At 40.4% G+C, this 23,384-nt stretch overlaps 1 protein-coding gene across 1 annotated transcript in view; it reads left to right on the forward strand.

Annotated features, from left to right (window-relative positions):
- Window positions 1-10,033: 10,033 nt before the first annotated feature.
- Window positions 10,034-23,384, forward strand: part of FAM117B (family with sequence similarity 117 member B) — a gene marked incomplete at its 5' end in the record, with an annotated part of 43,466 nt that continues 30,115 nt past the window's right edge. Inside the window, one exon of the mRNA XM_027773652.1 lies at window positions 10,034-10,219. Coding sequence (XP_027629453.1) covers window positions 10,034-10,219 — 186 coding nt within the window. The remainder of the gene's footprint in view (window positions 10,220-23,384) is intronic.

Raw genomic sequence — 23,384 nt, forward strand, 5'->3', positions numbered from 1 at the left:
TCCTTAAGTTTGGGGTCAGCAGGTGGTATGGAGGTTAAGGCACTGGATCCTACATGGCCAACTGTGCACTGTGAGTCCTGAACTGTGGCTTGAAAATTACATCAGGCGCATATGTGTACATGCCCAAAACCCTGAGGAGAGACTAGAGAAGGGATTGTGGCATGCCCATATCCCCGAGGGGCGCTTTCTCCCGTTCTTTCTCTCTCACTCTCTCTGGAAAGCGCATACACCTTATAGCAAAAACAAATTCTTAAAATTAAATCATACTGATCGGGACCAGCAGTTGGTGTAATGGCTATGTCGCTGGACTCTCATGTAGTCGACCACGGTTCAAGTCCCAGACCTGGTGACTTAAGCTCATGCCAGGCACGTGTGCATGCATGCGCAAGATCCCGAGAGGAGAATGGAGTAGAAGGGATTGCGTCATGGCCATCCCCCTGGGGGGGCGGTGATTTCTCACTTTCTGTCTCTGTCTCTCTCTGTCTTTCTGGCAAGTGCACGTGCCCTATAACAAAAATCTCTTAAAAAAAAAATCATACTGATTAGTAAAAATCTGTTTGATTAGGGCACTTTTGGGCAACTGAAATAACAATGGTCATAGTTAGGGAAGAAAAGTGCCGAACAGCCTTTAGTAATTTGATTTTAATGAATATTCCATAGTTTACATGGTGCATGTTCCTTTTTTTTTTTAATTATTATTATTTGCCTTAGCTGAGGACAGTCTTCTAGTGACTAGTCTTCTGGTGATTTCCATTGGGAATCCCAGTAGAGATTAATTCTAGTTAGAGGAAAGTCACAAGCATGTATATTTATTGTTTTTCACTTGTCACAGCTAATAATATGGGTACATGTTTTCTTGTATTTATGGGACTGTACTGCATTTATTTTCTGTTCTGAATCAAAATATACTATAAAAGGAAGATTGTGGAGAGGTGGTTAGCATTTATCACAACTGGGCATTGTTTTAGTGAAATAATTGTGCCACTCTGAATCAAATTATGTATCCAAGGTATATCTGAAGCAGCTTTTATGATTATCAGCAACACAGTTGCTGTAACTGTTGTCTTAGTGGAATCAAATCTTTTGTAATGTGGGTCACATAACCTGCAATGGAACTTTTACACTTGTAATTATGCAAGATTCTCGTTAAAACAATAGTTTAATACAATTAGAAGAGAAGTGTCAAAGGGGTTTGCATATGTGGGTATTTGCTATTCTTTATATTCTGTATCTTCTGTGTCATCTATATATTATAGAATAATAGCATTCTAATACAGTGTTATACATATCTTTGTTTACTATTTTAAAGCCCATATGAAAGGTAAATATAAATTAGCTTATCTCCCCCCTTCCCCTGCCAAGGGAAAAAAAAAATAGAAAGAGAGATAAGGGTGTTCTAGCACAGAAACTAAGACATAGAGGCATATAGTATAAACCAGGTGTCAGCAAACTTTTTCTATAGTAGATCAGATAGTAAAATTTTGGACTTTGCGGGCCAAGAGGCAAAAGCAAAGGTATTATGTAGTCTTTCTTAGAAAACAATTCTTATGAATTTTGAATAGGTGAAAATTAAAAAATGATAATATTTCAATACTTTTGTAATATAGTTCTAATAATAAGAATTCTTTTTAGGAGATATTTCACTTAATTTTGGTTCAAAGTTAGTGTTCCATATCATTGAATCAATTGCAAATGTTTATCTGTTAATGCTGACCTATAATAAGGTTTTCCCCCACATATCAGATTTGAATATTACTATCCACTCAGATAAGTGATAAATGCGTAACATAATTTTGTCACTGTGAGTTTGTAGTATGCTGAGAAGTGCTGTGATGAGAGGACCACATAAGGTCTTTGATGCATATACTGAATTCTGCCTTTGTAACACAGAAGTGACCACAGATAATACATAAGTGAATGAGCATATCTTTGTTCTAATAAAAGTTTATCAGCCCAGATACAGTGGCATGCACTGCAAAAATATTTTGCACTCCAGGCTGGAGCAACACGAAATGCCTGGGTTCAGTACCCTCTCCAGCTTAAAAGATGGTATGCCTGTAATCCCAAAACTGGAGGAGGCTGAGGTGGGAGGATCATGAGTTTGGGGCTGGCTCAGGCAGCCATGATGTAGCAAGCAGCCCTTGTCTGTAAATGAGATGGGGAGGGGGCTGGATAGTGACATAGCAGTAAAACATCACAGTCTGTGAGTCTAACCCATATGGGAAGGTTCTGGGCTCATGTCCAGAGACCTCCTTGAGTGTGTTGAGCTTATATATGCACATAAACTGGGTTGGCTGCAGCTGGGGAGGATTGCAGTTTCAAGACTTGTTGGGGGTTTTGTCTCTGTCTCCTTTTCTGTCTATCCCTGTTTTCCTTGTTCATAGAAGAAATAAATAAACTTAAAAGAGCCAGAGGCCAGTAGGTGGCGTAGTGGTTTAGATGCTGGACTCCTACATGGTGGACAGTGGTTTGATTCCCAGACCTGGCAGCTTGAAAATCATGCCAGGCACTTGTGCATGCGTGCCTAAAGTCCCAAGAGGACAATGGAGAAGGGATTGAGAATGGCCATCTCTCCTGAGAGGATGATTCCTCACTTTCTCACTGTCTGTCTGTCTCTGGGAAACACATGTGCCCTATGCAAAAAAGAAAACTTTAAAAAAGCAAAAACAAAAGTTAGTATTACCATTCAAAACTAGCTATCCAACAAGAGCCACGTATGCTCTCCATGTGTCAGTCCATCTTTTCCCTACCTCACCTGCTATACTCTATTCTACAATTGAGAATAACACATATTTCACAGGTCATGCTGGTACTAATCAAATGATACACAAATGTGAAGAAAAGGTAGTAATTGTTAAATTAGGGGCTGATCTCTTAAGTCCCATTGAACTTTGATATTCTGTGATTAGTGTGTACTTACATATATGTAAAACTTACAATCATTCATCTTCCTTTTTTTTTTCTCTCTCTTACTGGTAAATGTTCCTTTATTAATAGCTCACCTTCACTTAAGTCTCGTTTCTTTTTATTTTTTATTTTTGGAGAGGTTTTCGCTATAGGGCGCGTGCGCTCACCAGAAAGACAGAGAGACAGCGAGAAATCACCCTCCAGGGGGGATGGCCATGCCAAAATCCCTTCTCCTCCATTCTCCTCTTGGGATCCTGGGCACACACGCACACGCGCCCGGCGTGAGTTTAAGCCACCGGTTCCAGGTCTCGAACTGCGGTCGACTACATGGGAGTTCAGCAATATAGTCATTATGCTAACTGCTGGTCCCTTGAGTCTCGTTTCTTCAAGTGTGTTCTTATGTAAGAACATTTCCATCACTTTTCAGAATGTATCCTTCTTCCTTGCTCTTGTCTGGCGGTCCCTACCACAGGTCTGTGATTTGTGCTAGGACAGTGCTAATGGTAATCCTGAATACACAGGCATGTCCAATTTAGGGTTACTGTGGTCAGAGGCATTTCAAAAGATCAAAAGGCAACTTCCAGGGACTGGATAGCATTTAGGGCAAAGTTACCGTGAGGTAGCCATTTGAAGCTGATTATTGGCATTTGTTCACAATATTTTTAGTTAGTGCCAAAGTTTAAGTCTTACTCCCTAGGCTAAAATATAGTCCTTCCCCCACACTCCTCCTCCTCCCCCCCCCTCTTCATTCAAGTTACCCCATCCTAATTCTCATGATGTTATCTAGTGTTTTAGTTTAGTTTTTTTTTTTAACCCCAACCCAATTGTTGTTATCATTTTCATAGCAAATGCTTATTTTTGTTTACTCACTAGTGTACTACTATCCTTGCTTATCAGTGCTGCTTTTTACGCTCCACTTTATTCCCCTTAGTTTCAGTTTCCTTCTTTCTGGGATACCTTCCGTTTTTTTTTTTTTTTTTTTTTTTAAAAAAAAAGAGAGAGAGAGAGAGAGAGATCTTTACTATAGGGCACGTGTACTCACCAGAGGGACAGCAAGAAATCATCCCCAAAGGTGGATGGCCACACGACAATCCCTTCTCCTCTTGGGGTCTCAGGCATACACACACATACACACCAGTGTGAGTGTAAGATGCCACGTCCAGGACTCGAACTGTGGTCGACTATATGGGAGTCCAACTTTACGTAACCATCTGCTGGTCCCTGGGATACCTTCCTTTAAGTAATTTTTTTCAGTGTGTCTTTGCATGGTAAATCTTCGCAGAGTTTGAGAATGAATATTTCATCTTCATTCTTTTTTTTTTTTTTCCATTTAAGTTTTATTAATTTCCTGAGGCACATGCACCTTTGACAGAATCCTCAGGACCCAATCCTCCCCTGAACCGGGACTGCAGGTACACTGAATGTTCAGGCAGACCTGGGAACTGTATCTGGAGATTTAGTTGACTGAATTGACTTCTAGCATTGTGCAGCAGGACTCCTACCACCTTGCTTTGGCTACCTGAACTGGGCCTTTATCATTGTTCTTCTTTCTTTTTTAAAATTTTTAGAATTTTTGCCAGGGAGTGCATGCACTCAGCACAGAGAGAAAGGTAAAGTGAGAAAGCATCTGTTACAGGAATTGTCACACCTCAATCCCTTCTCCTCCATTTCTTCCTCCTTTGGGATTCTAGGCACGCATGCATATGTGTCTGATATCTTTCTAAAGTTGCCAGGTCCAGCATGCAAACCACACAATAAGCCATGTGGAATCCAGCCACTTTAACCATCACCCTGTGGGCTGGCCTCATCCTCATTCTTGAATAATAGTTTAACTGGATATAGAATTCTAGATTAATAATGGGGCAGCAGGTTGCATGGTGATTAAGAGCAGTGGACTCCCACATGGTCAACTGTGATTAGAGTCCCGAATCTGATGGCTTGCTTTCTCACTTTCCCTCTCCCTTTCTCTCTCTCTCTCTGTCCCTCTCTGGTCAAATTTAAATAAATAAATAAAGTTAAATAAAATAATTTTTAGAAAAAAAAAGAATTTGATTAGTAATTTCCTCATTGCTTGAAGTTATCCTCTTTGCCCTTTTTTATTGCTATGGAGAATTAATTATTGGTCCTTTTCCTCTTGTGTTGATTTTAGATTTTTCACATTTCCTGGGGCTAGCAGATGGTGTAGCGTTTACGTCCCTGGACTCCCACATGGCTGACCACGGTTCGAGTCCTGGACCTGGTGGCTTGAAACACACTGAGTGCATGCACATGCATGTCCAAAACTGGAAGGAGAATGAAGGAAAAGAGATTGTGGTCTTGCTATCTCCCCTAGTGGTGTTGATTTCTCACTTTCCCTCTTGCTGTCTCTGTGTGTCTCTTTGGCCGGAGCATACGTGCTCTCAGGCAAAAACCTCTACAAAAAAGAAGAGAAAGTTTTTTTATATTTTCTTTAGCACTCTGCAGTTTCACCACTGTGTGTCTAGATTCTGCTACAGACTTTATTCTAAAGACTTCTTTCATCTGTTCTAGAAAATTCTTTGTCATTGTCTCTGAATATTGTCCTCCTTGCTAGAGTTTAATTGCACATATGTTGCAATAAATATCTTAGTTTTCTTTTCCATGTCTTCTGTTTATTTTCATATTTTTCGTCCCTTACCTCCTTGTGTTGCTTTACTGAATAAATTCTTATTTTTTATCTCATTCTTTAATAAGCTGTTATCTAATCTTTTGTTTAACTTATTCTTTGAATTTCTATTTCACTGAATATATTTCAGGTGTTCTATTTTTTCTCCCTTTTTTCTTTTTCAGATCTATCAGGTCTTTTTCTCCCATCTCAGGATTTTTGCATATTTACATTGCTATGGTTTATGGCTTGTTCCCCAAAGATTTATTTTTTTGGAATTTGGTCTCTAGTCTAATGGCACTGGGAGTTAGTAAGACCTTTGCTGATGGAATCAGTTCTCATTCTCCTTGAGAAAGCGTTAGTTCCTGTGAGTGGGTTGTTCTAAAAGGAAGAGGGCTGCTCCCAGGTCTTTCTTTTTACTTATATCTGCTATCCTGTTACTTTTGTTGGCCATTTGTGGTATAGCACCAGAGCCCTACTTAATGCTGGCTCACACCTTAGGACTTAGCTTCCCAGCCACCAGAAGCTAAACCAAATGAGCTCTATTCTTTTTTTTTTTTTTTTTTTTGAGAGGTTTTTGCTATAGGGCGCTTGCACTCGCCAGACAGAGAGAGACAGAAAGCGAGAAATCACCCCCCCCCGGGGGGGATGGCCACGCCGCAATCCCTTCTCCTCCATTCTCCTCTCAGGATCTTGAGCACGCATGCACACGTGCCTGGCGTGAGTTTTAAGCTACCGGGTCCAGGATGCGAACCGTGGTCGACTACGTGGGAGTCCAGCGACATAGCCATTACGCTAACTGCTGGTCCCATGAGCTCTGTTCTTTAGAAATCACCCAGTCTCAGGTGTTTCAGTTAGTAGCACAATAATAGACTAAGACACAGTGCCTTATGGCCTTTATTCAGATGTTTCCTTTTTAAGAGTCAGATTTATGATATGCATTGCTAGTTGTTAAATGTAAATGCTAGGCTAAGGAGTAAGGATTTTGTCCTTATTGATAGGAATCAATTAATATTGGTTGTTAATTCCTAAATGGGAATTCTTACATGTTGATCCCTAGATGATGTGACAAGAACTATGTTTTAGGTAAGCCTGCAGCAGGGGAGAGTTTTTGGAACATATGTAATGTTTAAGCCTATGACAGAAACTTTAAAGGAGTATATTAAATTATTACACATCTCTAGTGAAAACATTTCAAGATGGAAATATAGTAGATAATACTTTCAAATACGTAGCTATTTCAGTAATTGTTGGCAAGCTGAGGGTTTTTTCTTTCACAGACAATAGTAAATGTAATTGCCTTTGTTTTCATTTATGTATTTATTTAAAATTTTCAGAGGGTATATAGATTTACCAAAGCAAGAGAAAACCCCCTGGTGTAGCATGATCAAGCTGCAATCCTTTTTCCTCCATTTCTCCTTCCTATGAGTATTTTGGGTACACATGCGCATGTGCCCAGTGTGTTTTTCAAGCTACCAGGGCCAGGATTCAAATCATGGTTGGCTACTTGAGATCTGATTCCAAATGCACAGCACTTAATCGCTGCACTTAACCAAGCCAGCCCTTAATTTTCCTTAAAAAAATTTTTTTTAAGAAAGCTAATTCTGAGCCATTCCCTTAGACTGCTGGTTAAGGGAACCACATCTCACATGACTGATTATGGTTTGGATCCTAACCCTGGTCAGCTTAAAAATTATGCTGGGTGTGTGTGCATGTGTGCTCCAAATCCCAATAGGGTGGAGAAATTGAAGAGAAAGAATTACTTCATAACTATGCCCCATTGGAGAATGCTTTTTCCTGCTTTATTTCTCTGATGAGTGCCATATTTTCTAGCACTAAAAAACAAAAATGAAAGTTAATTCCATGTGCTATGCTAGTCATTTGCACTTAGAAATAGAGTTTAACCAAATTTGGTTATCTTAAATTTTAATAATGAATTTCAGTTTCAGTGAGTGTTTTAATTTGACAGTCACTAAACTCCTATACTGGCATTTACCATATTCTCCTTTTTTTGTTGTTTATTAATTTTTTTGAGAGATTTTTCGCTATAGGGCATGTGCATTCGCCAGAAAGACAGAGAGACAGACAGAAAGCAAAAAATCACCCCTCAGGGGGGATGGCCATGCCACAGTCCCTTCTCCTCCATTCTCCTCTCGGGATCGTGGACACGCATGCGTCACCAAGTCCAGGACTCGAACCACGGTCGACTACATGGGAGTCCTGCAACATAGCTATTATGCCTACTGCTGGTTCCGCCATATTCTGCTTTGAATAAGAACTGTTTCATTGCCTTATCTCCTCCAGTGGCTCCTTAGCTGTTTAAGGGTTCCAGTTCTTTCTCCGTGATCCTTACAGTTTCTTGGGTTTTGTTTTCAAGTTTATGTATTTAATTAACAAAAGAGAGAGAAAGGCAGGTAGAAACAGTACCTTCGACAGAGTCTCTTTGTAGAGATCTACCCTAGTTTCAACCATCCTTGACCCAGAGTCCTCAGGGAGGTCCCTGGACATGAACTGGGAATCCTCTCCATGTGGGTTAGGCTCTCAGTATGGTGTGTTTTACCACTGTGTCATCATCTCACTCCCTCCTTACAGAGTTTTGCACACAGTCTTTAGTAAATGTTTATAAGTTGAATCAGAATAATTTATATTAATCAGTAGATATTAAGAGTTAATAAGTGGATGGAAAAGGAAATATGCTTTTTTCCCCTCTAATGTATGCTCTTTCATCTGCCTAACCTGTAATTTCCATTACCTCTAGGTTTTTGGTTTTTACTTTTAGTGTTCACTTAAATACATATCCTGTAGCCTTAAATGAAAAAGGCTTTGTATATTGCTTTAATCATAGCCTGATTTGTATATTTTTTTTTACAGTTTATGTATCGTAACACTAAGATATATCATAGGGAGTTGATTAAAGTGAAATTTTACCTACAACTTTATTTTTTTTTAAAGTAATTATTTAACTAACTTTATTTATTTATTTTATAATTTGACCAGAGAGGGACAGCAAGAGAGAGAGAGAGAAAGTGAGCAGGCAAGTTGCCAGCCAGGTTTAGGCTTGAACTGCAGTCTGCCATGTGGGAGTGCAGCACCCTTAACCACCATGCCACTTGCTGGCCCCTACCCACAACTTTATCTTTGCTGCTGTATACTTTTTTTTGATAGGTGGGAATATAATAATTAATGAATAATGTATGTGTATATATAATCTATGTATGTATTATTTTATGTATTTTAATCTATGTATTTATGTATTTTTTCATGAGCAAGAGACAAAAGACACTGCTTTCCCCCCAACAGTATCTTGATGCCATGATCTACCCCCAGCTTTCAGCCAGCTCAACATGGGCAAGCACACATCTGCATATTCAGAGAGGTCTCTAGATTGGAACTGGCAATCTTCCCATGTGGGATCATTGTCTTTTACCTTTGTGACAGTTTGGGTCCAGTTTATATATTGTACCTATTAAATCTTTTCTGTGTTTGTTATTTAAGAGATATTTTTGCTATGGGATGTGTGTGCTCACCAGAGAAACAAAGGGACAGAAAGCAAGAAATCACCCCACGGAGCGGATGGCCACTCTGCAGTCCTTTCTCCTCCATTCGCCTCTTGGGATTTTGGGCACATATGCACACACGTACACATGCATGTGTGCCTGGTATGAGTTTTAAGCCACCAGGTCCAAGACTTGAAATATCTACTTCATGGAGCTCCAGCAATGTAACTATTATGCCACCTGCTGGTCCCCTTATTCAGTCCTTTATTTAAAAAAAAAATTAGTTTTTCTTTTAAAGAATTATTTTATTTAACTTTCTTTTTTCCTTTCCTTCCCCTTTTCTCCCTTCCTCCCTCCCTCCCTCCCTTCCATTCTATTTTTCTTTCTTTTTCTCTTTTTGTCTTTTTGCCTTGCCTTGCCTTGCCTTGCCCTGCCCTGCCCTGCCTTGCCTTGCCCTGCCTTTCCTTTTCTTTTTTCCAGAGATTTCCTTTCCTTTTCTTTTTTCCAGAGAGGGACAGAAAGAGAGAGAGAAAGTGAGAAAGGAAGCTGCCAGGTCTGGGACTCGAACTGTAGTGGGTCATGTGGGAGTCCAGTGCCCTTAACCACTATGCTACCTGTGGCCCCAACCCCCTATTTAGTCTTTAAAGAGTTTTTTGTTGTTGTTGTTGTTGTTTTTTTTTTTTTTTTTGTTACCAGGGCAATAACAAGTGAGAGAGAGAGAAAGCAACTTCCAGTGATGAAACCACAGTATGTTTTCCCTGTACCTAACCCCTGGTAACCACTAATCTTTCCTCTACTTCTAAACTTCAGTCATTTCAAAAATGTTTTATAAAGGAAATCATACAGTATGTAACCATTTGGGATTGGCGAATTTTTACTCAGTATAATTCCCTGAAGCTTCATCTAAGCTGTTTGTTTCTTTTGTTACTTATTTTTGTATATTTAAGATGGAGAACTCCTACAGAATTTAAAATTTGGTTTCTGCTTTCTTTCCTGCCAAATCTATTTTTCAAAAGGAAATATTTTTATCTTAACTCTAGGTGACAAAACACGACCACCTTCCTCAAGCCCCTCCAGTATTATACGGCGCACTTCCTCCCTGGACACACTTGCTGCTCCTTATCTTGCTGGGCACTGGCCTCGTGATAGTCATGGGCAAGCTGCACCTTGTATGAGGGACAAAGCTACACAGGTAGGTTTATTATAGTTCTTACCCAGAAGAGTTTTACTCTGAAGCCATTGGTGTTTAGATTCTTGAAACATTAGTTTATATTAGAATTACTAAAACAAAGATTTATCAAAAGTGCAGATTTCTAGGCCTGACCTCCAGAAAATATGTTGTAGGTTTGGCAGGCCAGAAATATGCATTTTAAACCATCTCATTTTTTTTAATTGTTAAGGGATATTTGTGCTTGCCAGAGAAAGAGAGAAAGAAAACAAGCATTAACCCCCCAATAGCATTTACCAAAATTGTATTAATTAAATATTTGTGTAGTTATTTGTTTTACCTTTCTTACACTCACAGTGAACCCCATGAAGGTAAGAACTGTGCCTAGCTTGTCTGTTGCTGTATTTCCATCCCCAGGACTTAACTCTGTGCCTGGAAGAATAAGTACTCAAGGAATATTTGCAAAGGAATGAGTGAGCAGAACAGTTACAGCTTTATTTGTTTGGGAAGGATGAAAAGCATTAGAAAATTTAAAAGATTCTCTATATTGATGAGAATTAGTTAAGGTATATCTTGAGCATTAGTTAAGGTATATCTTGATTTAGACTTTCAGATTTACATTACTGATTACTTACTTTATCCCGGCAGTTTTTGAGAGAATATCCTTTTGTAGAGTAAAACAAACCCACTTTTTTTTTTTTTTTTAATCATTTGCAATTAGCGTATAGAGTTACATATTTATGGGATACAGTGTGACTTTTTAAAATACATGCATAGAATGTATAATCATCAAATCAGGGTAGTAAATATTTTCGTCATCATCTAACATTTAGCATTATGCTGGAATCTGTCCATGTGGGCCAGCCTCTCAGAGCATCACACTCTCTGTTATAGTCCAGCCCAATATTTCTTCTTCTTTATAGTCAGCTACTGGAGAGTGATTATGTTCTTTTGGCAGACTTATGTTTCCTTGTTTTTTTTGAGGTTTTTTGTAGCCTTGCATTGATATCTGGGCATCCGGTAGAACAGTCACCTCTTTGAATTTTATGGAATATTTCCCATACTTTCTCAGGTTTTGATGTCTTCAGCAGTGTGATCTCTGTATATTTGCTTCAGTTGGAATCTGTGTCAGCAGTGTCTATGTGTGCCTTTGTGCAAGTGACTGTAGATGCAGTGGTGTGGCTTTGCTGTTGGTCAGAGCTACTGGAGATGGAATGGGGGGAGTCAGTCTTCTGATCCTGGGTGGGGGTATGCATGCAGAGGCCCTGCCAGTTGAAGAGCTGGCATCACCAGGAAGCATGACTTTAACAGGTACCAAGCATGGAGGTACTGATGAACTGGGTCAAGTGTGTAATAGGGCATGAAGGTCCTGTCACTTTGGGGTGTGAGGTTATAGCCAGTAGCAGCAGTATCACTTGGACTTCTATCTTGCGGTCTGTGAGAGGCATATACAGCTCTTAGGGGTCCTGATGATCAGGGAGCAGTGATGGGTGGTGTCAGCAAGAGCACCAGGAGCAGTGTTTTCAGACCGTGTGTGAGGCACTCACAACACGCATAGGTCTCACCAGCAGAGAGTGTAGGGTCATTTGTGGCATTGGTAGGGATGTGGGAAGGTGTCTGGTATTCCCCAGCTCTACGTGGTGCATGTGGAGCGCCCTCCATTGAGTTAGCTGGGAGGTTGCTAGGTCTGGCTGGTGTCCTCTGGCCAGGTGGGCAATGCTCACCAGAGCATGACTATAGGCCCCAGGGAAGGAGCATTCATGGTGAGGTAGCAGGAGCCTCTAGTGGAGTCTCTAGATGGGAAGGGTTGTGGAAGATCAGCGGTGGAGGTAGGGAGATCTGGATTTTTACTCCTTAGTGGGGTAGTGGAGTGATCTGATGCCATAATTTCTTACAGAGGGGGTGGAAAGTGATCTGGATTCCTTAGTTTCTGGGGAGCCAGTATTTAGAGGTCTCTGTCTCTGGGGGACACATGTATTATTTTCTCAGGTCACAAGGGCGTTCTACTCACAAAGCAATCCCTTCTCCTTGTTTCTGGAGTACATAGTGGTACATGGGCTTGGGTGCCAGTCACTGCTGCACCATGGACTTAGCTGCAGCCCTGGCTCTGCTGCGTTTTGAATGAGTGAGCTGGGACAATAGTGGGGCCTCAGACATGTAGAGAGAGGTGCAGGGTCTACTGACCTCCAAGGCAAGGTACACTTTTGCTGTGGCATTGCTTCCCAAACGGCATAGTGCTATGGGAACTTGAGTCTCTGGGAGGGGAGGAGGATCCAGCTTGTGTTCCTTTTCTGGGGTGCACTGCACTTGGACTCTGAGAAATTTCCTACTTTGTGTTCAGGATTTGTGGTAACTATATGGCCATCCTATAGCTAGGACTGCAGGCATCTGAGGTAGCAAATGGGGACAGTTGGGATATTTACTCTCCATACCTCCTGTTTGATCCCAGCCTGGTATTGCATCTCCATGCCGCAGCGGTTTTTTCATTACTTCCTTACTATATTCCAGGGTTCCTTCCTCACTCCTGTAATCAGGATGGGGCTATTTTTCCAATATTTTGGTCTTTATCAAGAGAAAGACCTAATTCATTTTCTGTTTTGATACTCTTAAAACTGAGTCCCAAAGGTGTTTGGGGTTTAAAATTACCTTGAGGTTTATACTCTAGTGGCAACTACAGGAAAAAATACAGAATATGTGCTCATCAAAAACAATGAATCTTCTGAAAATTTGACTTTTTTATCCAGAATCCTGTCGAACTGCAGTAATTAAAATCTGTAAGTTTGCAGAGTTTACAGGCAAATAGAATGGAAAATAAGCACAACTTACCTCTATTTGCTTTCTACTTAATCTGCATTTAAATTTGTATGGTTTTACTTCTTTTCTACATTTCTTCAACACTCTATGTTCCCTGCAATTTCAGGGTCAGTGGGCTCAAATATTTTGTTGTGTTAGTAGAGACGTGTACTATCTTACAAGCCATCGGGAACCCCTTGATCTGTGGAAGCAGTTCAGTAAGTGTTTCAGCAAGTTTCTATGACCTAGTTCTATGTCAAATTAAAACATAAACCCCATAGTCTCTTTACTCTTTTCTAAATGTCTCTCAAATTGGAAATATTAAGGGTACAAAGAAAACTTGCAATGATCATACAACCATACTGTTAATTTTGCTTTATAGCTCATATGAAGAATCGCCTAGGGAACCAGCAGTTAGCGTAATGGCTATGTCGCTGGACTCCCACATAGTCAACCGCGGGTCGCGTCCCGGACCTGGTGGCTTAGAACTCGCGCCGGGCGTGTATGCGTGCATTCCCAAGATCCGGAGAGGAGAATGGAGGAGAAGGGATTGTGGCGTGGCCATCCCCCCTGGGGGGTGATTTCTCACTTTCTGTCTCTATGTCTCTGTCTGTCTGGCGAATGCACGCGCCCTATAGCAAAAACCTCTCCAAAAAAAGAAAAAAGAATCGCCTAGAGAGTGTAATACATGTTAGTTGGGCATGCCAAACTTTCAGTTACGCTATGAGCCCCCCGTCTTTGGAAAATGAATTTAGCACTAACAAAATTAATCAAAAGTTCTCAAATTCCGGGACCGGCAGTTGGCATAATGGCTGTGTTGCTGGATTCCCATGTACTCGACTGCAGTTCGAGTTCCAGACCTGGTGGCTTAAACTCACGCCAGGCATGTGTGCATGGCATGCATGCCCAAGATCCTGATAAGAGAATGGAGGAGAAGGGATTATGGCATGGCCATACTCCTGGTGGTGGTGATTTCTCGCTTTTTATCTCTCTGGCGAGCACACACACCCTATAGCAAAAACCTCTCAAAAAAAAAAAAAAGTTCTCAAATTCCTTTTTGTTAGATATTGTTTCCCTAACTTATCTTTGCTGGTTAGTTAAGTCAGCTTCCTTTTTTATTTCTTTTTTGGAGAGGTTTTTTTTGTTTTGTTTTGTTTTGTTTTGTTTTGTTTTGTTTTGTTTTCTGCTATAGGGTATGTGCGCTTACCAGACAGAGAGAAAAAAAGAAAGTGAGAAATCACCCCCCAGGGGAGATGGCCATGCTACAATTCCTTCTCCGTTCTCCTCTTGGGATCTTGGGCATGCATGCAGACGTGCCCAGCATGAGTTTTAAGCTGCCAGGTCCGGGACTCGAACTGCGGTCGACTACATGGGAGTCCAGCAACATAGCCATTACGCTAACTGCTGGTCCCAGCTTCTTAAAATTTGTGTCAGAAAACTTGAACTGTTCAAATGATGACGATTCAACTTGTAATTGTGGTAAAATGTATATATTAACATAAAATTCGTCATTTTTACCATTTTAAAATACAACTGAGTGGCATTGATGACATTTACAATATTGTACAACTATTAGGTCATCAGGAAAGTCATGATGCATTTTTGCAAAGAAAAACACAGAAAATATGTCATGACTTTCTTGACAACCTAGTATCTATTATTTACAAAACTTCACCATCCCGGACAGAAAGCATAACTCCCCATACACCCTTTCTTTTAACCCCTGGTAACCACTGTTTTACTTTGTATTTCTATGAATTTGCCAGTGCTATATATTTCATGTAAGTGAAAGCATACAATACATGTCCTCCTGTGTCTGACTCATTTCACTTAGCATAATATTTTCAAGAGAAAGTTCATCCGTGTTTTAGCGTGTCAGAACTTCATTTCTTTTGATGGTTGGCTAATATTTTGTTGTATGGATGTACCACATTTTGTTTATCCGTTCATCTGTTGATGGATACATTTGTTTCCTCTTTTCAAAGGCTGTTGTGAACACTGCTGCAGTGGACAAACCTCGGATTGATTTCTTCTACTTCTTTCTTTTCTTTCTTTTTTTTTTGAGAGATTTTTTGCTATAGGGCATGTGCACTCGCCAGAAAGACAGAGAGACAGAGAGATAGAAAGCGAGAAATCACCCCCCAGGGGGGATGGCCGCGCCACAATCCCTTCTCCTCCATTCTCCTCTCAGGGTCTTGGGCATGCATGCATACGCGCCCGGCGTGAGTTTAAGCCGCCGGGTCCGGGACTTGAATCGCAGTCGGCTACATGGGAGTCCAGCAACATAGCCATTATGCTAACAGCTGGTCCCCCTCTACTTCTTTTCTTTAGGAGTGGAATTGCTGAGTCATAGGAGGGTTCCAGTTTCTATAAGTCTTCCCCAGCACTTAATTTCTATTTTTTTTATTATAGTCATCATACTAAGTGTGAATTGGTATCTCACTGTACTGTTGATTTGTGTTTCCCTATGTGACTGATAATGTTGACCATTTTTTTCATGTGCTTATTAGCAGTTTGTATGTATTTTTTACCATTCATGCACTTCAACATTTCCATGCCTTTCTGTCTGTTTCCCCTTTATTGGGGGAGGAAGGTCAATATTTCCTATCCTTCAATGTTATTTTGGGGATTAAACTAGGAAAGAAATACAAAGTACTTAGAACAGTGTCTTACTTGTAGTAAGCATTACATGTTCATTGTTTAAACTATTACCTTTATTGTCAGGTTAGAACAAGGATGGAATGCATGTTTTATCTCCTGTGTCATTTGCTCAATTACTTTTGGCTTCCTGGAGCATTATGTTGAAAATATTCAGGATTAAGGTTGTTGTGACTAATGAGCAATTTCTGCCCCTAGTGAGGAGCTTAGGTCACTTTTATCAGGCATGTATTGGTTTAGACAGTGTTGCAGCAGAGTATGGTAGAAATAATTAATCTTACACTGTTAATGGCTATTTCCAAAAGGTTGTTGTAGACAATTTTTGTAAAAGGCAGGATCTGGCCAGTCAGGTAGCATGGTGGTTAAGATGGCTGAATTCTACATGGCCGACTGTGCAGTTGAAAAACACACAAGGCAGCTTGAAAAACACACTAGGCACGTGTGTATCCGAGAGGAGGAAAAGTTTCTTAAAATTTGTGTCAGAAAACTTGAACTGTTCAAATGATGACGATTCAACTTGTAATTGTGGTAAAATGTATATATTAACATAAAATTCGTCATTTTTACCATTTTAAAATACAACTGAGTGGCATTGATGACATTTACAATATTGTACAACTATTAGGTCATCAGGAAAGTCATGATGCATTTTTGCAAAGAAAAACACAGAAAATATGTCATGACTTTCTTGACAACCTAGTATCTATTATTTACAAAACTTCACCATCCCGGACAGAAAGCATAACTCCCCATACACCCTTTCTTTTAACCCCTGGTAACCACTGTTTTACTTTGTATTTCTATGAATTTGCCAGTGCTATATATTTCATGTAAGTGAAAGCATACAATACATGTCCTCCTGTGTCTGACTCATTTCACTTAGCATAATATTTTCAAGAGAAAGTTCATCCGTGTTTTAGCGTGTCAGAACTTCATTTCTTTTGATGGTTGGCTAATATTTTGTTGTATGGATGTACCACATTTTGTTTATCCGTTCATCTGTTGATGGATACATTTGTTTCCTCTTTTCAAAGGCTGTTGTGAACACTGCTGCAGTGGACAAACCTCGGATTGATTTCTTCTACTTCTTTCTTTTCTTTCTTTTTTTTTTGAGAGATTTTTTGCTATAGGGCATGTGCACTCGCCAGAAAGACAGAGAGACAGAGAGATAGAAAGCGAGAAATCACCCCCCAGGGGGGATGGCCGCGCCACAATCCCTTCTCCTCCATTCTCCTCTCAGGGTCTTGGGCATGCATGCATACGCGCCCGGCGTGAGTTTAAGCCGCCGGGTCCGGGACTTGAATCGCAGTCGGCTACATGGGAGTCCAGCAACATAGCCATTATGCTAACAGCTGGTCCCCCTCTACTTCTTTTCTTTAGGAGTGGAATTGCTGAGTCATAGGAGGGTTCCAGTTTCTAAAAGTCTTCCCCAGCACTTAATTTCTATTTTTTTTATTATAGTCATCATACTAAGTGTGAATTGGTATCTCACTGTACTGTTGATTTGTGTTTCCCTATGTGACTAATAATGTTGACCATTTTTTTCATGTGCTTATTAGCAGTTTGTATGTATTTTTTACCATTCATGCACTTCAACATTTCCATGCCTTTCTGTCTGTTTCCCCTTTATTGGGGGAGGAAGGTCAATATTTCCTATCCTTCAATGTTATTTTGGGGATTAAACTAGGAAAGAAATACAAAGTACTTAGAACAGTGTCTTACTTGTAGTAAGCATTACATGTTCATTGTTTAAACTATTACCTTTATTGTCAGGTTAGAACAAGGATGGAATGCATGTTTTATCTCCTGTGTCATTTGCTCAATTACTTTTGGCTTCCTGGAGCATTATATTGAAAATATTCAGGATTAAGGTTGTTGTGACTAATGAGCAATTTCTGCCCCTAGTGAGGAGCTTAGGTCACTTTTATCAGGCATGTATTGGTTTAGACAGTGTTGCAGCAGAGTATGGTAGAAATAATTAATCTTATACTGTTAATGGCTATTTCCAAAAGGTTGTTGTAGACAATTTTTGTAAAAGGCAGGATCTGGCCAGTCAGGTAGCATGGTGGTTAAGATGGCTGAATTCTACATGGCCGACTGTGCAGTTGAAAAACACACAAGGCAGCTTGAAAAACACACTAGGCACGTGTGTATCCGAGAGGAGGAAAGAAGAGAAGGGATTGTGGCGTGGCCATTCTCCCTGAAGAGTGAATTCTCACTTTCCCTGTCTTATCTCCATGAGCATACATACCCTATAACAAGAAAAAAATTTTAAAAATAAGACAGGATTTCTCTGTGTCCCAATTCTTCTGCCTTAGCCATCCATCTGGGGCTACCATCCTCAGCTCTTTGCAGATAGGCTTTCACTGTGTTGTCCATGCTGGCTGTAAGTTCACGGTCCTCCTGTAGCCTCTGGAGTAGCTGGGACTGTAGGCATGTGCGTAGTTTTTTAGGTTGTGCTGGAATTGAAACCAGGCCTCCCATGTGACTTCAGCTTGCCAGTAGCAGTATCATGTGCTATCATGGATAGGCTTACAGTCATTTTTTTATTCCCTGTGTGCTCAGATAGCCTGAGAACCCTTCTAACATAGTGCTCCAGCATGCCATTGCCAGTGGAGCCAGGGGTGTCTATGGGACTGATTGCCTTCAAGGCTTATTTCCATTTGCTTTAGTTGGTGTAGAGCTACATTGTCACCAATCTCTGCCTCCCTCCTTCCATCCTCTTGTTCTTTTAAGTTGTTTTTTTTTTTTTTTTTTAGAATTATTTTATTTATTTTTTAAGAGTTTTTTTCCTTAGGGGGTGTGAGCTTGCCAGGGAAAGAAGAGAGAAACAGAGACAAAGAAAGTGAGAAATCATCCCCCCCCACCATGGGCGGAGGGACATGCCACAATCCCTTTTCCTCCATTTTCCTCTTAGGATATTGGGCATGCACACACACATGCCCAGCGTGAGTTTGAAGCCACCAGATTGGAGATTCAAACTGCAGTTGGCCATGTGGGAGTCCAGGAACATAACTGCTAGGCCATCTACTGGCCCCTTCTATTCCTTTAAAGATTCTATTCCAACCATTTGCCAGTTTGCCTTCTAGAAATATTAGTCTAATTTATATTTCCAGCATTATCTATTTTACATAGCACTTCTATTAGTTTAACTTAAGTGACCTAATTTCCAGACATTGTCTTTTGTATTTATTGACTATATTAATTTAGGAGGAGAAAATGTAAATGTGTATGTGTGATTAGATTACTTGAGATTCCTTTGACTTAAAAGATACTCTCTTTTTAACTTCCTTACCCTCCTAGGTTTCTTTATAAGTTGATTTGAGTATATAAATTCATGATTCATGTGAATGGTGTATGGTTTTCTTTCTTATTTCTTTTGTTTGTTTTCTTTATGGAATAAATGAGTCGTGCTTTCAAAAGTCTTACCTTATTTTCTCTCTTTATATATATACATATATATATATATGTATGATCAGTTATTTAATTAGGTTCTTGGCAAAAAATCTAGAACACCAATTTGTGAGGATAAACTCCATTTGTTTTTTGTTGTTGTTGTTGTTGTTTTTGGAGAGGTTTTCGCTATAGGGCGCGTGCACTCTCCAGACAGAGAGAGACAGAGGGACAGAAAGCAAGAAATCACCCCCCAGGGGGGATGGTCACGCTGCAATCCCTTCTCCATTCTCCTCTTGGGATCCTGGGCACGCACATACACGCACCCAGCGTGAGTTTTAAGCCACGGGGTCCGGGACGCGAACCATGGTCGACTACATGGGAGTCCAGCGACATAGCCATTACGCTAACTGCTGGTTCCCGGATAAACTCCATTTGTAAGGGCAAACACAGATCGCAGGTAGCCCTGGAGCTGAGGAACAGCTTTGATTCTTGGTAAAATTTACGAGTCCACAGCTTTCTGATCAATCTTGCGCTGCTCTGAAATCTTGTATTTCTCCTTCTCTGTGTTGAAGATCTCACCTTCCTGGTGTCTGGGTTTCTGCAGTTTGTTTTTCTTGAAGTAAGCATATCGGTAAGGTGCTTTTGGATTTTTACTTTGCTAATATCAATTTTCGTGGAGGTAGCAATGACAAATTTCTGGTGTGTTCTATGCAGTGGAATGCGATTGAGGACCAGAGGCCCAGTCACAAGGAGCAAACTACTGCTCAGCTGCTTCAGGAAAACCACTTTCTTGCCTCTGTGGTGTCCAGTGAGGATGATCAGGATGGTCCAGGAGTGATGCTAGCTCGCAGCTTTCTCACATGCTGACTGAAGGCACATCTCAACAGCTTTCAAGGCACATCTTCAGTAGGATAATACCTAGGCATTTGGCACAGTTTAACCACCCAGGTACCACCACTCTTGCCACCTGCTGGTTTTGTGACAGTCACAAGAACCTTCTCCTCCTTTTTCTTTTCGATCCTGGATTTAGTGGCCGAGTATTTCCTCTTGTAAATGGCCTTCCTGGAATACATGGCAGACTGGGAGTATCTGCCGATGCCCTGGCCTAGGATAGGGTTTTGGCTGCAATGGGGCTTCCCAATTTTAGACTTGGGGCCCCCCTTTTTAACCTTGCCACTGCCATCTGCCTTCTGGCTTCAGGTTTCTTCTTAGTATCCTGCTTTGCAGCTTTTTCCCCTGCCATTGTGTATAGTGGGAAAGAGCCCTTTTTTTCTCTTGAAATTTGTTTCAGAGGCTATTTCTCTCCCTCAGAGATCAATTTTGATTGATATTTATGAAATTGTCTTATTTTTATAATTTATGGGTTGGCTTTTCCAATTTATAGAAATATTCTGAGTTTTCCATTTTATAGAAGAGATCTGAACTCAGAAACATAATGAGGGGCCTATGATTAAAAAGAAGCCAGCAGACGGCGTAGCGGGTATGTCACTGGTCTCCCACATGGCTGACTGCACATGCCCTAAGGCAAAACTTCAAAAAAAAAAAAGAATATAAGTTAAATATTTGGTAAATTAGAGACTAAAGTAATATTGAATTTCTGAAGGTAGACATTTATAAATCTACTTACTTTTTTTCTTGTGTTTTTTTTTTTTTTTTTAGAGTTTTTTTTTCTATAGGGTGCGTGTGCTCTCCAGAAAGACAGAGAGAGACAGAGAGAGAGAAATCACCCCCTAGGGGGGATGGCCACACCACAGTCCCTTCTCCTCCATTCTCCTCTCGGGATCCTAGGCACGCACACACATGCACCCGGTGTAAGTTTAAGCCACTGGGTCCGGGACTCGAACCACAGTCGACTACATGGGAGTCCAGCGTCATAGCCATCATGCTAACTGCTGGTCCCATAGATCTACATACTTGTTTAGAATATATAGAACATACTTGGTTCCTTTTACTGGAAGAATAATTTGGGCTTTATTGCAAAAAGAAGTAACTATTTTAAACATTAGCTACTTTAATTATATCTTAATGTTATGAAATGGAAATATTGAAGAGGTGGATTAACTTGTTTTTTAGGTTACTTTTTGAGTAACACTTGCCATTTTCAATAAAAGCTGAGTCCACTGGTTGAAATTAGTGTATAACATTAGAAGGAGAAGAAAATGTTAAAAAATTTTTCAGACCTAAATCCAGTAACTTCATTATAAACTCTTTTGTTGCTTCTCAGTAGCTTTGCCTTTCTTGAGTAAACCTAGAATTCTGAAAGAATTTCAATTTCCAGATCTTTTTTACTTGATTGGTATTCCTGTACTTTCCTGTTTCACATGTTGAATCATATTTCTCTTGGCTGGTGACTCTGTATTGTTTTTTAAACTGGGCTATAGTGTAACAAGTTACATGATGAAATTGTTTAAAACAAATAGTTTTTTGATTGTATAACTGAATACACACAGACATATACATATTTTTGTGGAAAGAACACTTGATGTAAGATCTAATTCTTTTTTTTTTCTTTAGAATTATGTAATTTTATGTGTTCATTTATTTTAATTTGACCAGAGAGAGACACACACACACACACACACACACACACACACACACTCAGAAAAAGGGAAAGTGGGAAAGCAACCCACCAGACCTGGGACTTGACCCATGGTCAGCCATGTGGGAGTGTCCAGTGTTTTAACCACCCTGCCACCTGCTAGTCCCAAGATCTCATTCTTAACAAATGTTTAAGTGTACAATTCAGTAAAGGTATAGTACTGTACAGCAGATCTGTAGAATTCACTTGTCTCGCTTAACTGAAACTTTTTATTTGCTGATAAGTAACTCTTCCTCCCCTTCCTAGCAATGATTATTCTGCACTCATTCTATGAATTACTATTTTAACTATGTCATGTAAGTTAAATCTGTGAATGACATATACCCATAACCTTGCTATGTGGGTCATCCTTGCAGAGTGTAGCGTACCACTGTGCCACTGGCCTACCCTACTATGGACATTTTAATGATAGTAAATCTTCCAGTCCACAAACATAAGATGCCTTTCCATTTGTGTCCTTTCATTTCTTTTATTAGTGTTTTGTTGTTTTCAGTATACAAGTCTATTTTCTTCTTAAGGTTTATTCCCAAGTATTTTATTTTTTCTGGTGCCACTGTAAATGGAATTATTTTCTTAATTCTTTTTCTGGTAGTTTTTGGTTGGTGCCTGATACTTGCATCCTTGGGTTTATATCCTGCAACTTTACAGAATTGATTAGTTCTTACAGTTTTATGGAGTCTTTAGAGTTTTCTACATGTAACATCATTTTGTCTGCAAATGGGGACAATTTAACTTATTTCTGATTGGATGACTTCTGTTTCTTTTCTCTCCTTTACTTCTTTCTTTAGTCTTCTCCTTTATATTCCCCCTCTCTCTCTTTACCCATTGTCCTGGCCGAGACTCCTAATACTATATTGAATAAAAGTGGTTTGGGCATCCCTGCCTTGTCCCTAATCTGAGAGGAAAAGCTTTCAGGTTTTCACCATTGAAAATAATGTTGTGGGGTATTTTTTGTTTGATCTTTATTGTGTTAAGACTCTTTTCTTTTTTAGAGAGAGAGAGGTTTTCACTATAGGGCGTGCGCGCTCGCCAGACAGACAGAGAGAGACATAGAGACAGAAAGCGAGAAATCACCCCCCAGGGGGCATGGTCACGTCGCAATCCCTTCTCCTCCATTCTCCTCTCGGGATCTTGAGCACGCACGCACATGCGCCCAGCATGAGTTCTAAGCCACCGGGTCTGGGACGCGAACCACGGTCGACTACGTGGGAGTCCAGCGACATAGCCATTACGTTAACTGCTGGTTCCCATGTTAAGACTATTTTATTCCTAGTTGGTTGAATTGGTTTTTGTTTGGTTGTTTTTTTTAGAGATATTTTTGCTACAGGTAGCATGCGCTCACAAGAGAGGCAGGAGACAGAAAGCAAGAAGTCAACCCCCAGGGGGATGGCCATGCCACACAATCCCTTCTCCTCCATTCTCCTCTCGGGATCTTGAGCACGCACGCACATGCGCCCAGCATGAGTTCTAAGCCACCGGGTCCGGGACGTGAACCGCGGTCGACTACATGGGAGTCCAGTGACATAACCATTACACCTTCTGCTGGTCCTTCTAGTTGGCTGAGTTTTTATCTTTTTTTTGAGAGGTTTTTCACTATAGGGTGCGTGCGCTCGCCAGACAGACAGAGACAGATCGAACCACAGTCGACTACATGGGAGTCCAGTGACATAACCATTACACCTTCTGCTGGTCCTTCTAGTTGGCTGAGTTTTTATCTTTTTTTTGGGGGGGGGGGGTTTGCTA

Source organism: Tupaia chinensis, unplaced genomic scaffold (genome assembly GCF_000334495.1).
Source record: "Tupaia chinensis unplaced genomic scaffold, TupChi_1.0 Scaffold000361_2, whole genome shotgun sequence".
In the NCBI taxonomy this organism is placed as follows: Eukaryota; Metazoa; Chordata; class Mammalia; order Scandentia; family Tupaiidae; genus Tupaia; species Tupaia belangeri.